This window comes from Excalfactoria chinensis, chromosome 16 (assembly GCF_039878825.1).
Source record: "Excalfactoria chinensis isolate bCotChi1 chromosome 16, bCotChi1.hap2, whole genome shotgun sequence".
Taxonomy (NCBI): domain Eukaryota; kingdom Metazoa; phylum Chordata; class Aves; order Galliformes; family Phasianidae; genus Excalfactoria; species Excalfactoria chinensis.
The window spans coordinates 6646104-6664356 of NC_092840.1; the positions used below are offsets into that span (position 1 = coordinate 6646104).

The 18253-nt window shown below is 42.9% G+C and overlaps 1 protein-coding gene across 2 annotated transcripts in view; it reads right to left on the minus strand.

The window, feature by feature from the left end:
• MLXIP (MLX interacting protein) overlaps positions 1-18253 on the minus strand; it is a 43212-nt gene that overhangs the window by 17456 nt on the left and 7503 nt on the right. For both annotated transcript variants that reach the window (XR_011905432.1, XM_072351315.1), the window contains exons 2-5: positions 2662-2768; positions 2183-2268; positions 1345-1434; positions 1016-1057 (exon numbers count right to left, since the gene is read on the minus strand). Coding sequence is in view for 1 of the 2 variants with exons in the window: in XM_072351315.1 (XP_072207416.1) it covers positions 1016-1057; positions 1345-1434; positions 2183-2268; positions 2662-2768 (325 nt within the window). In the remaining variant the exon portion in view is untranslated. The remainder of the gene's footprint in view (positions 1-1015; positions 1058-1344; positions 1435-2182; positions 2269-2661; positions 2769-18253) is intronic.

The following is an 18253-nucleotide window of genomic DNA, read 5'->3' on the forward strand; positions in this document are numbered from 1 at the left end:
TTTTTGCCCCAACAAGCATATGCAGACTAGCAATACATATGACAAAATAACTACAGCAGTATTTTCTAGTTTCATTGAGTTATGTATATATTTGCAGCTACACCTTGCATAAAGATTTAAAAATAACACACATCACAAAAACTCAAAGCAAACAACTCCTATCTTGAAGCATAACCGAAACTGAAATTCACTTAACCTAACTTCACGTGAAGTACCTTTATAAACCTACGGGCATTTTTATGTTGTGAAAAATACAACATACAGTGACTTTGCTTACTCTTCCTTCACTACAGACTAAGGCCAACTTTTTTTTTCCTCTGCTGCAGACTAGAAGCAGTCAGATTCTTGTGGCTGAGTCAGCATGCAGCACTAACAATGCCAAAATACCACGGTGGCACATTGGGGCTCACTGTCAAAACACCTGAGTTCTGTGAATCTGACACAGATCCAGATTTATGTTCAACTCTGAAAAGAAAAGTCAGAATAATACTTCTGATAATTTCCTATGCCTAAAACAGATTTGATGGCTTTATAAAAATGTTGCTTTTATGCTAATTTATAGTACTGTTGTTCTTCTAAACATCTTGCCACTTTTAGGATCCTGGCATGTTATGTGCCAGTGTTGTGACAGCACAAAGATCTGCAACGTGTAGTGCACACATCCTCATATATCCAGTTACACAAGCAAGGAGGCAGTGCCAGTTATGACTCAGTAACAAGACGTAATAGCGTGCCAGTTCTCCAGGAGATTGATCTCTCTGCACATCCAAAGCTGCTTCTCATTTGTTCTGTCACAGCACTTTAGATTCAACCTCTCCTCTATCCAACTTAAACTAGAAATCTTACACTGCTCTTTATGGTGTAGAAGCATTAAGCTGTCTGACCTTAATTAAGACTTCAGCAGGATGCTTGTCTTTAGATTTTAATCAGTGCAAGCTACTGCATGTTACGGCTTTGTTACTTATTGCAGCTTCTACAAGCTTAAGTGCAGCTACTTTTCTCTGGTACCACTTACCCTGACCAAACTTGACAGATCTTCATCTTTATGTTTCTGTAACTGCAAAAGGAGAAGAAAACAGATCTTGAAGTCAGAATGCATCCTACATATATCAGTAGAAGACCCTATTGCAGAACTTGCAATATCCAGTCATGCACAATTAGTCACTGCACAATCATTTTTATTTAGTGTGATTATTCAGTAGAGTACACCTTAGTTTTACCTTAAAGTATTTGCTTAATCTCTGTTTTAAGTATTGCTGCACGATAGCAAAAGGGACATGAAAACTCTAAAAATCAACAACATACTTGTTAACTAAGCTACATTAACTGTGTAAATGAACAGACCCTTTTCTTGAAGTATGTTCTCCACTTGTGGTATTCCCTGATGACTATTTCAATCCTTCGTTTCCAGTACTTTCCCTCTGTTGCAATGGCCTGACAACAGATACAAACACACCATGATTACATAGAATCACATAACGGCTGAAGCAAGTATTCAGGAAGAAAAAACATGAAAGAAATTGTGTTAATTCTGTTTGAGTTCATGTATCAGCAGAGTCCCAAAGTAAATCTGACAGTACTACTCTATTGTGAGGAAGATGAAACAAGAGAAGGGTACCGCATTTGTAAATTATGCTGGAGTTTTGCAGTACAGAAAACTACATATACTGCCACATCAATGGCCCCCACTGATCTTCTGCAAAGAGCCAGAGGGCAACTGTTTGTTTTCATTGTGTGCAGAAGCATGACAATGGAGGTACACAAACTCACATTCACTCCTCTTGTGAAGTTACCTTGACAGATTAAAACAAGTTTTCTCTTGTCTTGAAATCACACTTCAATTGAAAACAGAAAACTCTCATAGGGTCACATAAATCAGTTCCAAAACCAGCCATCACTGAATAACCAGAAGAGAGCAGTGAATGTCAAAATCTTAACCACTCAAACTGCACCTCACCAAACTAGAACACAGACATAACAGAGACCTTTGGCTGTTCCCTGATCACCTCAACAGGATGAAACTATGAAACATGGGTTCAACAGCACACTTTCTCCACGTTAATGGTTCCTTCTAAATAAATAAAGACAATGGAGCAGAGAATTACTAAGCCGCTTTCCTATCCAGTGGACTAGAAGACATTGTATAATCTCCAGAGCTCATTAGTCGTTTCCTGATGCATACCTCTGGCCGACGATGTTCATCTACATCAACAGAGCCATCCAGGGGAGTCACAAAATGGCACACTGGATTCTTGCGCTTCTCAAGGTCTGAAAGAGAAATGAAAATCCAAGTGCTCAAGAAGTGCAGGCTCTACAGGGAGCCCTGTTATCACAACAGAAACACGTGGGGGGTGTAAAAAATAATTTAAAAAAAACAATATATGTATATACATATATATATATATATATATATATATATATATATAGCTAGGGCTCCACCCAGACAGGAAATGAAGAAATGTCAGGCAGTGCTTCCTCTGCATGGAAATCTCTAAGAGCACTGATCCAAAGACGCAGCCACAACAGCTACCCACACAACGCACCCTCCAGCAGATTTCTCAGCTTTTCATTAAGCAGTAATTTCAGATCTCTCTTGCTTTCCTGCATATGTCTTTCTGAAAACATTTCATAGCAACTGACACAGCCCAGTTTAATACTTACACTGCATGTACCATGCCCTCCAGATGGCGTTATTGAGACGGATTTTATCTCTCCACTGAAGTTTCAAGCCCTTAAAATTTTTCCATTTTGGAGATACCAGCTTCCCACTAAAACAAAACAGAAAGCAAAATCACTCTGATTGCAGTTATTCTCTAGCTGCTCCTATCAAGACAAAGTGTTGCCCCAAAATTGCCAATAGGAAGACATACAAGCTACCATGCTTGGGCTAATGACAACGTCTGCCATATGTTGTTTGATGCTTACTGGTCTGTGCGCCAGAGCACAGTTTTCAAGATATATTTCAAGATACTTCTTCATATACTTATCTGTCTGCTAACAACCGTCACAACAGGTTTTGCAAGCATTTCAGGACTGCAACTCCTTTTACCCCTACACATTTTTCTTCTTGTTAGTATTCAGTCTTCTCAAATTTCACCCTGCGACTTCCATTAACTGAGAACAAGAGTACATAAAATTAAGCCCAAAACCTTGCAGGTTTGGCTGTATGATAGTTTTATCTGGCTTGAATTTTGCCAGGGAGCTGGATGAAGTCAACACAAGTTCATTCCTGCACTTCCATCTGATTTCTGGAAAGGTAATATTGGAAAGAATGAATGAAATACCAGTTTCGGCCCAAGAGAAACCACCACCCACCACCTCTACCGTGCTGATAAACACAGCTGAGCAAGCTGGCACACAGATACACCATCAGCCTAGAAATAGCAACATTTCTCCAAGGAAGGGAAGACTGGAAAGAGAAATAGTTGATGTATGAATAGTCTTGGGGCTGGGGGAGAGGAAAAAGGAAGAAGCAACATGTAAACAATACAAACACCAACTTCCCAGCCCTTACAACACCTTCATGAATCATTAATCCATGCTACTGACAGATGAGAGGAAGTAGGAAATGCTCCTAATGTATTATACTTCAAAACACAAATTCAACTACATGTGCTTGCCAGGTTCCCCCTCTCATCTTCTGTGACCCGTGAGTTTGGGGCAGGCAGCAGATCCATGCAGTCATTTCAGAACCCCACATACATCATCTCATCCTGTTCTCAAGTTTTCTGCCAGTCTGTTGTTGCTCTTCTTATTGAATAATCCCCCCATCTCTGCAAGCTGTCTCACCACCTTCCCAGCACTCCCTGCACAACCAGCTCCGTCACAAAGTCTTTGAGTCTCTTGGCTTACCATTTCTTTCAAACCTAGGCTAAGACATGGCTTCTCCATTTCTCATGTGCATTCACAGTTCAGAAAGAAGTCATTAACACGCTGACACATCACTAACACTGACAAAATGCCCACACGCCTCTGACTAAGAAGCCTGTCAACTTAATGTTCATCACAGTTGCTGCATCTGGACAGTTTGCCAAAGCAACAAAACTAGTAATGTTCATTCAGCAAAACGAGAACAAATGCTTTTCTTTAGAATAATAAAATAAAAATCCCTGAAAGGAACTGCAAAGAATATACAAGAGATCATTACGTCTTCAAGGAGCCAATTAAAACTGGAATTAAAACACAAATAGTTTAAAATGTTTTCTATTACATTCTTCCAAAATACTAAACAAAAAATAGAGCATCAAAAGGAGGAAGTGATTAAGAACCTATTCTCAAAATAATTATTATTTTTAGTTCCCATGGGAGCAAAGTACAAACCCAGCTTGAGGTCAGAAGTGAAACGCCTCTACCCTTAACGAGAGAAAACAGCATGAAGCTGACAACAATATTTAGATACTAGTCCAAACTCAATTACTTGGAACAACACTGTGACTGAAAGCAGCAGTTTAACTGAGACCCATCTTCAAGTTTTAAAGAAGCAAAGCCAAATGAAACAAAGAAAACAAATTCATCTACCCAGATACCCACTACCTGCTGCTCCTGCCAGCTCCCCAGCTGCTCAGACCACCACAACTCCTACAAGGAATACAGAACGGCTTGCTGACCAGCTGGACATTCCCAACACACCTGGGAGCACAGCTTTCCCAAACCTTGTTCTTCCTCCACCAGCTGCTGCAGCTCCCCAGGAATGCTGGTTCCAAAGGATGGAAGCATCCCTGAGAAGACACAGGCCATGACAGCTACATCCAGCCATAGGCAAGAGCTGGGGGAGGCAGGGAACACAGCTCTCACTGCAGGTGCCTTGCTGCCAGCTGCACTGCGCAGGACATGCTGGCTCACACAAGCAATGCTGAAGTACGAGACTTTGGTATCATTGCCAAACACAGATCAAGTACAAGTGAGTGAAAACCACTTGATGGATAATGCACAATACATTCCAGGAGCTTAGTTCAGTATCTCACATAGAGATCTCCATCTCCCAAAACCAAGCATCTTCAACCATAAGCCAACTACAAAAGCTACGGCTGCAGAATCACAGGAGCTGGAAGCACAGTAGGACACAGCAGCCCCTGTAAGTTTCAGAGGAGCCACAGCTCTAAGAGAAACCACAGAGGGATGTCTTCTGCTGATGGTTAGCGATGAGAGTAATTTTAAGTGTATGATTAACTAATATTATCTAAAAGATCAGTTAATGAGTGATCTTACAGGACACTTTTAGTGACAGTTTTGACCCAGTAGGGTCAATATAAATGAGTAACCTTCTTCCTCAACAGATACGAGCACGTGAGATGCCATTCAAAGCTGTTAGGATGACTTCAGAACTAAGGCAGTAGCCCTTTGTAATTAAAATACTGATAAACCATTCAATCCAGCTCCTCTAAGGGCAATGGAAAAACTCCTAGTGACATCAGTAGTAACATGATCACACTCCGACACTGTAAAACGACTTACAACAGAAGAATCCCCTATTCTCCTCCCTGAAACCAGAGAGTTTTAAGATGAACTTTGAACAACATAAAGCCATGTGACACCACCGCCCTCCACATTTGGACAGAAAAGGACTGTGTGCCAGCAGCATACAGGATGTGCTGGCTCACGCAAGCAATGCTGGAGGAATATGCAACTTCCTTGTACAAAACCAGAAGAGATTGGGTTGTCATGGGTTTGGCTTTTTTTCCTTCCCCCCCAATACGAACTAGAAAATTATTATTTCAGGAAACATTGGTTTCTACAAAGAGGACTGAAAAGGCAAAGAAGGATTGATCTGCTGGAGGCTGCTCTGGAGAGCTTATATAGCCACCAATTAGCAGATGCCTTGCATAAGCATTAAACTAAAACTATATAGGACAGTATAGCATAAACCTTTTAGCTGCTTCTGATTCAACCTGCAGTTCCCTAGTTTTGATCTGCCTCAAACCATCAGAACAGAAGCACGTCGCTGCTTCCAACTGTTTTGCTCCCCATAGAAGTCATTAGGGAAAACTTTGCCTCAAACACCAGTTGGAAAAATCCCCTCTCCCAATTCAGAGAAAAACAAAGTTCATCCTCCATACCACGACACACAAATGCTGCTGGCCAAGGAGCTCCAGCTGGCAAGCTGTCTTGCAATTGTAGTGAACTAAATACTGCACAAGAGGTCTTAAAAATACGCTGTAAGAGAGAAAAAGCACTGCATGATCTCTTGCTTAAAAACAAGGAGACAAACATGCGTGAATGAGAGTTAGAAGTAGGGTAGATTTTTTGAGGGACCGCTACGTTCTGCATGTGAAAGCCTCATTCCCACCCTCTTTCACTTCTTCTGGTATTTGGGGACAAGGAAAAAGCTGTTGCTCGGGTTGACTCCAGCACAGAAGTTATTTTCCAGTTCTGCACTCACACAGCAGCACCTGGCCTCGATCTATCCCAACTGGAATTCAAACATAAACCTCTGAGCGTCAGACTCAGATTCCACAGGCCTGACCCTGCCGCCCAAATATATATTCTCAGCAAACACAGCAAAGGTACCTTGGCATGCAGCCACCACAGACGCGCAGGAATAGCTTCTCAGATAATAATACAGACCATACGTATCTTACGTAATATAGTTGAAAGTTTTCCATAACTGAACCTCGTACATTCAGTTACGGGAACAAACTACAAAAGTGCACTTTGTTCTTCTGTTTGTTAACAGATTCCCACTGGCTCTGTGCTGGAATATCCTTTTTGCCTTGATAACCCCTTGCCTGCATTTGTTTTCCAATTCCCACCCATACATTCAGTCTTTTGAGGTAGACTAATTTTCCTTTTAATAGCAGGTGATCATAGAGACTCCTAATTTAATCAATAGAAAAAAACAAATCTGATTTGATATTACAGTAGCTGAATAGGTTAGGCTGGTCAGCAACATAGAAAAGGAACTCTTCGGCTTCTCCACAGCATTAATTTTTTTTCAGGTATTGGTTTTAGTTTCTTCTTTAATCTCTAATCAGTTTTGCTGGGGAGTTGGACCTGTCAGCTCAGCTCTCCAAGGGCCAAAACTAACAATATTTTCCCAAACAAAGGTTCATTCAGAGAATCAGCTTATATGCATTGTGTGCTGGACCAGAGAAGCAGGCAATTGAAACACAAACTTTCCTACATTGAGCAACTCTGCAGGACTTGCAAGGAGGCCACACTTTCACATCCTAGAGTTCATATCTACAACGTTAATCCCAGTTGCAGCCTCAGGACATTAATCCCAGCCAAGAAGTATTATAGATGCTCATTTTCTTGAGGTTACCAAGTTCATCTTCCCTACCTGGAATCCTGGTGCAGTAGCAGATTCCAGGCTGTGGAGGGCTTCCATATTGCCCACCCTCCACAAATAGGAGTTTTGTGCTGAAGTTGCATCAGACATTTTAAATCAACCCAACACTCCCACAGGTTAATTCATCTCCATTTAAAAATAATACTTCAGTCAAAGGGACTAAAAGGCACAAACACTTTCTCACTAAATATATCATGTTTACAACAGAAGCATTAAAAAAGTGATTAGCTGGAATTGCAACACATGCCAAGGACACGCTATCTAGGCTGCTTGCACCCAGAGATGCACGTCCTGAAAAGGAACAGGAAAGTAAGAGATCAGTCACAATACAGGAGCAAACATTCCTGGCTGAACATTATAAACCTTCATTTATTCATCTTAAAACTGTAACATTTTAAGTTGGAAAGCTAATTTGCTTGAACAAAGGTTCATGGGGTCAGGGCTCTGACAAGGAACACGTATCCTCTGGTGGAGGAAAACACAGCTCAGCACTGCTGGGTCTCGAGCACAGCCTGGTGGGCTCCACTCCACCTCCACACCGCAGCCTCCTCAGCAGGAGCAGTGCTGAGAGCTCCACGTTTTCCATGCACTGCTGTATCTATGCTGACAGCTTTTTTACACACCATTAGGTCGGCCAAGCAAAAGGGGTTTGCACCGCAGTTTTAGCCAAACACAACTTGGGTAAGAGATGCTATGGGAAGAGGAAGGCTTGTGGACAGCTGGGAAGGACCACTGGAGAAGTGCTGAGACAGCATGGGCTGAATTGGAATACAGGCCAGAACAAATCTGCAGGAGACCTGGAGGCTGCAGCGTCCTTCAGCCAGTGTCTATTTAGAGACTCAAAATATTTGGATGGTTTCTGCTTTCCAGTTTAAAAAAAAATAAATTAAAAAAATCAAAGGATATTTCTCAAAATGTTCCCACTTCTCAGACATTCACCCAACGTGGTTTCACTTCACTACAGAACTGGAACAGCAAAAGGGAGAAAAAACTTCACAAACAACAGCAGCGATATTTTGGTCAAAATAACAAGAAACTGACCCTGTTGTCACCATCCATCATTGACAACTCTGGAGCAAAACCTCTTCTTGACCCTTGCTTTACTTCATTTCGCCCACTGACAAAGATCATGTACTTCACACACATCAAAGCTTTTCAGGACATCGTGTACTTTAACTATTAAATATCAAGACTTTCTTTTGAGAACTATCAGATACTCTCATGTAAAGAGGGCTTCTCAGCTTGTGTTTGCTCACTGAAGATGAGAGAAGCAAGCAGTCCTGATTGTTCTCTTACTTGGCTGGAGAGCTCGGACAAAACAGGATCAGTTTGTATCTTTGTGGCAAAACGTTTCCCTGCCTTTACATATAAACACTAAAATAACCTGTGTTTTTTCTGAGCTATTTCTGGTGTCTGCCAGCAACACCTGCACTGCTTAGATAACTGTAGTTAAGAATATCAGACCTTCTCTTGGAAGAAAGCATTGCAAACACAGTGAACAGTAAAAATCTTACAACTAGGAGAGCCACAAAACGTGCAGCAATATAGACTTACATTAAAAAAAGAGAAACAAAAAACACCTCCATAGGAAAACATTCTAATTTTGTTTAAATAAACACTGCCACCCAAGGTTCCTATTTTGGTATGAAATTTAATTAAATTTCCTTTAATCAGCCATTCATTCTCCTGGCAGAAAAGATGAGATGTGGAGAGCACACAGAGTGAAGATTATCACTATTTCTAAGTATTCTGTTTCTTAAGGCAGCAGATTTCAAATCTCTATTGGAACTGAACATCAATGCATGTTTATTATGTGGAATTTAATAATAACTCAATAAATGATACTTATGGAAGCATAATCAAGCATTAAAAATCGCAAGAAGCACCTGAATTTATACTGTATATATGTATATGTATTTCTGGAGATCAAAAGGTTTAATTATAGGCTCACACACAATGTTTTCCATATCCTAAGTCTCTGCCTGTGTACAGGACTGATGGCACGCAGCACATCCCAAGCATTAAGCACTTACATTTCTGGCCCCTCATGCTGTTTACTTCTCAGTGGCCATACTTGAATTTATAGGTTATTATTTAGGGTTAACAACAAGGTCACTCACAGGGTTTCTCCACAGTGCTTTCATTCTCATCCTGCATTGGAAAACTGAGGAATAGACCTATTAACATTTCATTATCCACTACTCTGCTCTGACCAGAATGAGGAGAGTTTTTTTGCCTCCAAAGCTGCAGCCAAGGATGCCCTTCTGTGTCCTCTCCAGGGGATGAGCTGCCACCTCAGCTGCTCTTGGATACATGGAAGACTCCATTCTGACAAAGCTTAAAAACAGTTTCACAGGTCAAAGCATTCACGTGGTACATGAGAAACACCCTCAGCAAAAACAAACTGCGGGGCCCTGCTACAAACCTTTGAGTAACAGCATTTTCCAAAAATGATTGGAACCCTTTTTTCTTTACTTCAATATAAGCAATACATTTTGTTTCAGTTTTATTAATGGAACAGACTGAACTTCTTTTAACAATTTCTCATCCAAAAAAATCACATATGGGAACGTTCAGATCAAGCAGTTAAACAACAAAAAGTGTGGTTACACAGCTGGAATTAGTGGGCAGCGTTAAGAACAGGAGGTGCTACCAGAGCAGCCTACAATAATTGCTGGGTAAGAGGGTGGAAAGTCAATTCCTTTTCATGTTTGGTGTACTTTTTTATTTATTTATTTTTTGCGGTGCAGCTTAATGCTTCATGTTTTAAATGACTCATCCTTGTAACAAAATGAGCACGTTATCTCCGTATTCAAAGCAGTAAGCATGAAGCCTGCTCACAGAATGCCAGCAGCTGTTCACTGCCTGCAGGCTGCTGGGCAAGAATTGAAGGCAATCAAGTAGAGTTGCACAGCTTCAAATACAGCCTCTTTTCTTTTGCCTTTCTCACTGGTACCAGGGTTGCACACAGTCAGTGCTGTGCCTGGAGGACCCGAAAATGAGCACCCAGCATCATCCACAAAGTTGTCAAAACCATTTTAGTGCAATCAGCTTGAGAACTTCCATTTAGGGAACATTTATTCTTTGCCTGGAAGGAGAAAAAGACACCATCAGCCTTAATGCACCTCATGACTCTTACGTGCAAGGGCCCATCAGTGACTTCACCCTCGTGTGCAGCAGAGGAGCGTGATAGAAGCCAGATTATTTGCTGCACTTTCTTCTCCAGCAGCTTTCTTTTCAGCTTCCTCCTTGATGCACGCTTCCCTATCAGAAAACAATCACAGCACTCAGGGCAACCTTTTCCTCCCATCATTTCCTTCTCTTCATTCTCTCTGCTGCTCACGGAAGACTTACAAGTCCGGTGAGGCAAAAAAGGAAGCACCCTGTACCGATCTAACAAGATTGCTTTACCTCGAGCAAAAATCTCTGCTGGGAGGTAGAGGAGCTTTCCTGCCGTCAGCAGTTGCTGTGATGATCAGCAGCATGTTGCACTGATAAGCAGATCAACAAAGGGCTTCACACAAGATCAGTATACTTGCTTTACACTACAAAGAGCTGCTGTCAAAAACAGCGATCAGGAAGCAGCGCTGCCCAGAGCACCTTCCTCCCCAGTTAAAAGGATAGCTGCTGGCAAGAACCCCCTCCTACAGAGCTAGGAACGAATATGTCAGGATCCTTTTGTGATTCAGGTCTTAGCCTGGATTAATAGACTGATCAAGGTGCGATAATTTAGGACCTTGTTTTAAGCACCGAAGTTGTGGTTCAGAGACTTTTCACACGCAAAGCCCCTGAAAAACCCAAACAAACCCTATCAGCACAGGGGATCGGCACAGCTCTCATACCTACAGAAACAGAGAAGCGTTTACCAGGCAGAGAAACTCGAAACCAGCACTTCTGCCACAGAGGATAATGTAACACAGCCCTCACAACATAGCCAGCCTATAAATACACTGCAAGTCTTCAGGGATCTTGTTCTGAAAATTACTTAAATGTTTTAAAAAGAAGAGACACTCCCCACCTCTCCCCCTGCAAAACAAAGCTTTTGTACCATCTGTCTGCAAGCAGCTCCCTGCAGCACGAGGAACACCAGACTTGTTACCAAATTCAGTTATTACAGACTTGAGCACATGCAGCTGATTGAAAGTTCACATAAAAGCTAGAGCAGAAGCTACACAAAGGATAGAAGCAGACGAAAGGCACAGCTGCGTTACTATTAAAGCTACTGAAAGATCAAAAAAATCCCACAGAAAGATAATGCAGGGAGGAAACTCCTTCCAGAGTTAACATAAAATAGACTGGAATTAGGAAAAAAAAGGAGTTTGAGGACCAAAAAAAAAAATAATAAAAAGGCATCTGTAAAAGGCCATACAGACTTCACAGAAAAATACTTCTGTATTCTAAGTACAAACCAACACTTTCTCAATGACTCCACAGATACCAGGGGCACTCGGTGCTGGGAACTGCAAAGCCACAGCTCCTCTTGGCCCCACTGCAGGACCCTGGGACAACCTGGGACCCAGCACTGAGCCCACAGCCTCGGAGGGGGATGGCAGGGAACAGGCCTTGGCCTCCAGGCAGCAGACAGCAGGCTGTGGAAACTTCCCCAGCTCCTTGACAAGCCGTGTAAGTGAGCCGGGGCTGAATTAAGTGGGACACGAGGCAGAAGCGTGCTAATGCTGATGACACAGAATCCGTGTCGCTTTTCCCACACTGCTCTCATTGCCAATTTAGGATTGGACAGGCTGAGGGAGAGTCCTGGAGCTCTGGTTCCCACACAGGGATGTTGAGCTCAGACCTGGCCAAGAGAACGTGAAACATTTTCAAAGCCTGTCAAAACAATAAATAAAAATGAATGCAATTTGTTCAGCAATAAACTGCTGAAAACTGGAAGGCTGAGAAGCATGGGAAAGCCAAGAAGCCATCGAGGCGCTCAGTGCGCTGAGTAGAAGGAGCACTGAGAAAATGGAGCACTATGACTGCTCAAAAAGCAAACTCAAAATCCTCCCCTGCCTCCAGTGTCTCCTTTAAGGGATGCAGAAAGACAAATTCAGAAGCACTGAAAACTGGCATCATTCAAGAAATAAGTCAGACACTGGGATGAACAGGCCGGTCATAGTAATCCTATGATTCTGTGATTATGATACAATTATGTTTCCAAGCTTTTGGAAAAGTGAGAAAAGATGAGAACTCTAGCTGAGTGCATTGTATTTGGGGGGAATGGCATCCTGGGGGCTCAGCAAACCAAGTCAGTGTGCACAAACACAAATCACACACAAACAACCACCAGCAGCACCAGACAAGCAGGATTCCCTCTGCCCGACCTCCCACAGCTGCCCCTGGTCAGTGGGATTGCACAGGATCCCGGGACCACAGAGCTCATCCAGCCATTCGAATTTCTCTGTCCTTAGTGGTATACACTAATCGCTAACAGGAAGTTTGAAAGGAGCAGTTTAAAGCTTTTCTGTACTTCCTGTCTCCTCCAGACTACACACAGGCAGCCCTCCAACTGGCATTTCTTATAGTCATCCCTTTGCTCACAGGAACCACCAGGACCAAATATCCCTCAGCACTACAGTCCAGACATTCACCCATCATTCCCCCCCACACTGGTTAAGACACAGCTGGACGAATGATCCCCTTGCCAAGGATACATTTTCAAAGAGACCCACATGGTTTATGTCCCAAAGCAAGCGGTGACTTCCGAGCAAAACAATTACAGTATCAGCACTTTCCTGAACCCTGCTACAAACAACCTGCACTACAAAAACCCTCCCTCACCAGATGACCCTCCCTGTGACTCTTCTTCAAATCGTGTTTTCTTCCATGTGCAAAAACTCACAATGTAACAGCCTCAGCCTTTGCTTTGTAGAGTTCCTTGGAGTGCTCATATTAAAGGTAAACAACTCGTCACACATTTACTGCTGTAGGGAAAGCAGACTCTCTAACCTTCCTAGGAGCTGTCTCCCCATTTCCAAAAGCTTGCCATATGCACACAGGCTGCAATCATCACACGCAGAGGTCAGACCCGAAACCTAATAATGCAGCTCATAAAAACCGCTAATAAAAATGTAGGCTCCTTAAGCTCTGCAGAGACTTTTACTGGAGATCTGAGCGTTCTACTTGTATGACTGGATGCTGAAAACAGATGGGATGCACGCTTTGCTCCTAAACAGAGCTTTCACTGAGCAAAACTTTACTAGAAACAGTAATTAATTGGAATCTATTGCAGATTGTCACACATCTACTCACAGAGTCTCTAAGTGGAACCGTGCGCTTTGATAATATTTGCTGATTTGATCAAACAAGTGAAATCTAATCACGTGGTTCCTTAGAAGGGTTAACTACTTTACACTGCAAGACAGAACAGAATACGGGAATGCCTCTTGTTCAAATGCAGTCTGATTACTCCTTTCCCTCCTTCACACACACAATGACTCAGATCACAGAGGCATTCAAGTCACAAACATACTGGCTGTGCTTCCACAAAGCAGAGGAATAGCCAAAACCTTCAGGCAGCTTCTCAGGGAAGGCAGTCGTGCAGTAGGCTGATATCACCAAGAGCAGCCACACAGCAACACATACTGAACTTATCTGAGGTTTCCAGAGGCCAAGTGCCACTGACATGTACTGTCCTGTGCTGCCCTGGAAAGAAAAAAAACAACACCATGTTTCTGCAGAAAGCAAAAGCTACTACAAAATGAATGTGCTTGAAGGCTGCAGTTTCTGTAAGGCAAAAGACAAGCCGCTTGTTAACAAAGATAAAAGGTTACCAAACAGTGAAAGTGCTGCTTGGAATTTTTTCACCGCTGATACTAAAACAGCGTCTTGCTGACTGCAGTACTTAGCAACAGAGCTCTCCTGCCTTACCGTAAGAGCTGTATGAACAGCCATATGGATCAAGCCAAAGGTCCTAGAGCTCCAACAGCAGCCACAAGTAGGTGTTTTGGGAACAGTGAGAACAGGACAAGCACGTCTGTGTAATGTTCCCTCCAGTCCCCAACACGCTCTTACCCTCCATCTAATTTCTGCTGAGGGACACTGATAAAGGCAGCAAAGCCCTGCTGCTACATCCCTGCTGGCCCTGCACATCTCAGGCAACCCAGGACAAACCAAAGCAGAACGTGGCTCTGTGAATTACCAGGTGGGTCAGGAAACCAAGAGCTTAAATCAGCTCCAATTCACGCAGTGGGTTAACTGAGCGCTCTGCACACCTTGACTCAATGCACATTTCTGAGAAGTCGGTCTTTTGTAAACACTTCTCAGCTGTAAAGGGAAATGATATTTACCTACTCTCTAAAAGCACACTGGAAGAACTATGGTACTTTTCCTTTCACTACGTCTGTAGACTCTCTTTTTATTCATACCTGGGCGAGTTGAATGTGTATTGATTTGGCAGCTCTTAGCATGGAAAAGGGAGGGATAATGGCATTCTTAATAGACAAGAAGCACCACAGTGACTGCCGCAACAGATGCAGGCGTCCCAGTGTTTGATAGATTGCTGCAGGCACTCAGCTATTTCACAACATCTGCTTTCTATTTTCACTGGTTTTTAGGTGTCAAACATGATTGCTAAGCACCTAAAATAAGTACAGTTTCCTCCTTGGGGATATTTTCGTCGTTGGTCAATTTTTTCCTCCCATCCCATCACTAGCTTCATTTGAACTGAGGTTGTAATGCATAATGACAACACACAAAGTATTTCTCTGGCTCTGTAGCAGATCAAGATATTTCGCAATAACGCCAAAATCCTTTGACTTACTTCTTCCTTCCTAAAAGCGCCATATCCTCAAACCCCACATGGTCATTTTCATGTGTGTTCCCAGGCCACTGATCTGTTCCCCCATTACAACCCTCGAGTTTCTTTCTCAACAGCTGTGTTACAGAAGGGCAAAAGAAAGCAAACCATTCCCTTTCACTGCCTTCCCACGTTTGCCACGCCACCACCCGATTTTCTGTTCCAGTGCTCTCACCCTCCATCCCAGCAGGGACAGATGTTTACCAAGCAAACAGAAAGCTGGACTAAGCTGAAGTATCCGTGCAGACATTAATATGCAGGAGCTCAGAAGTATACAAGGAAACATTTATACCTTTTTGTTGAACACTCTAGGCAATGAGCTAATCGAAACGGAGTGCTAGGTAACATTCAGCTCCTTACGTACTGATAAAACACCAGCAAATTTCACAGCCCATTCCTGAACCCCCAGTTCAGCTTAGCTGAACTCAGACCTTGTTGTGTTGCCTTTTGCACAAATGGAACAAACTCTCCTGGTACAGACTGCTCCCACCATCACTACCATCAGCAGACTTAGACTTGCCCTGGATAAGCCTGCTTATTCAGATATTCATCAGAATGAGCAGAAACCAAACAGCCTAGAAAATTAATTATATCACTCTTTTCTCTGGAAAACATGGCAGCAGATAACAGCCGTGGCCATTGTTTGGTACATGAGAAATATAACAGGACTTTCCACTTTCCTCTCCCCATTTGACACTTCTTTAACTGCTGCCAGGGCCAAAGCCCAGGTATTTCCTGTCTCTGACATGCTACAGAGTCACAGCCCTCAATAAGTAATATAGGCTACATCAAGTGTCATACCAGAGCACCAAAAGCAAAGGTCCGCATAATGAAAAGACAATAAAGAGCAGTCAAAGGCTTCAAAGAAGGATCACAAGGAACTGAGATGCTCTTCCACAATTCACATTCCACTGGTCTCTGCCCCTTTGGAAATGATTTTGTTTGTGATAATAGTGAAAAAATTATCAACAGCCTAAAATCTGTGTTCAACACACAGCCAGAACACAACTCGCTGAATAGCCTGGGCTGGCTGCAAGCACATTCATATGAACGTACAGCTCCAAATGCAGCAGACCCAAGTTATTTTTAGGTCTATTGTGAAACCCCAGTGTCACTTCATTCCAGCTGCTCCAGAGACACAAAAGTACATCACACAGGCCTGGACTCTATACCACCAGTCTTGGTTTGCTGATCTCCTGTGCTAGCATTTTATGGGGTGAAAACTTTGGCAAGGTGATAAAGCCCCTGGCAGGGACAGAGCAATGCAGACAAGAACAGTGTTTTTGACAGCTGGCTCACATGGGAAACTTGTGGCTGCCAGATTGAGGAGTGGCTGTATTCGCTGCAGCCCCACTGCAGGTCTCACAGCCATGTACTTCAGCTGCTGTGTCCTTGAACTGCCACAGCAGAGCACCCATTGCTGTGAGACCTTGAGGGAAGAGAGAGTAAACAAAGTAGCATAGGGAAAAGGAGGCCAGGATTTTGAGTAAACATCCCATGCTGGAGAGTTCTGAAAACAATGAACATGACAGATTCTGGCAGCAAGAGCATCCTCCTGGTCTCTGCAGTGTTTGCCTGAATCTTGTTACACAGAAATATTGCTAAAAGAAAGAAAAAAAAATCCCCTGCTGGTATACGAGGACTAACAGACTTCAGTATTGGAAGAATCAGAGAAAAGGAAAGCCCTTATCCTGTTTATGTGTGTTCCTGCAGATCTTATCTAAGTTTAAGATGCACTGCAAACTCTGCAGGATTGAAGAGCAGCCCAGCATGGCTCTCCCACTCAACCTACCAGGTCACAGCCTCGGGACCAAGTGCCTGTGTTTACCACAGCTGTTCATGTGAGCTCTCAACACAGATCACCTCCGAAGCAGGACTCCTTTAGAAGGATACCACAGGAGGTAAGCACAGCAGAAGGCCTCACAAACACAACACTGAGTCTTGCAAGCTGTCACCTTCCCCCTAGATGTGCAAGACTGAAACATAAACAACACAGCTGCTGTTTCACTTTCAACACTAATAAAGGCAATCCTCTTTTTCAAGAAGGGCTAACCTATTACACAACAACTGGGCCACTTGGATCTTCTCCTTATCTCCTTGGTCACCCACAAGGCTCAGCTCTGCAACTCATTCTTACAAGCCACTCCTAGAACAAGCGGACACCACCGAACACCAGCAAAAGCAAGACCACTCTTATTTTCCAGCTGAGATGGGAAGAAGCCTTTTTGTGCTCATGCAGAAAGAAAATCATAACAAGCATCAGATTCCTGTATTTGCACAAGAGTGGCTCCCTTTGAAACAAAGTGGGTAGGTCTCTCAAGCTTCCTTCCTTCCTTCTGTTACTGCTCTGGACCGTTACCCCAAAATTCTACGCTTCGTTTCCCACATCACTGAAGGAAAGCACAGGGAAATACTGCTTATCTGCAATTAAAAACACAAACAAAACGTAGGTAGCTTAACTGTAAAGATACCCTTTGCTTGCTCTGGTGTGGTATAAATGAACAATAAAGATGTCCTCTGGAAATCTAGAAATCTCCCATGACATTAAAAAAAACTTCTCTCTGTACATAGCAAGGCATTCCCAAATACAGAAAAAATACAGGCAATAAAACACATTAAAATATACCAGAAAAGACTGAAGCCACTGCTTCCATGCAGCTGAACTAGGGGTAGAGAGATGAGAAAGCCTGTAACTGTGCATCAGTGCTGTAGATATCGTTGTTCTGTGCAGACGATCAAAAAGCTGTCTGAAGAAACTTTAACAAGCCATTAAAATTCAACAAGGCATTAAAATCTTTTTGCGCTTTTCCTGAAATGTGTTCTACTCATTAAGTAGAAAGCTTAGCTACTTAAACAGCTGAATCCTCCTTCTAATAGCATCACGCTATGTCACGAAACACATCATGTCAAAAGGGTTATCTGTAGGTCAGCAGAGGTCTGGCCTAAACACACCAACATATCGCTAATTAAACAAAACCAGATCCCAACACCCTGCTCTATGAAATCCAAGTGGTGATCTGCAAGTGCTCCCTGTCTGGTCTGTCACCTTCTGCTTTACAGCCCCAAAGTTGCTCACCTCACCCTGGGCTTTGTGCCTTCAGCGTACAGTTGGCAGGGGCTGGGAGCTGCAGCACTGCCCTGCTCTGCCTCCTGCAATGGGCATTAGGCAG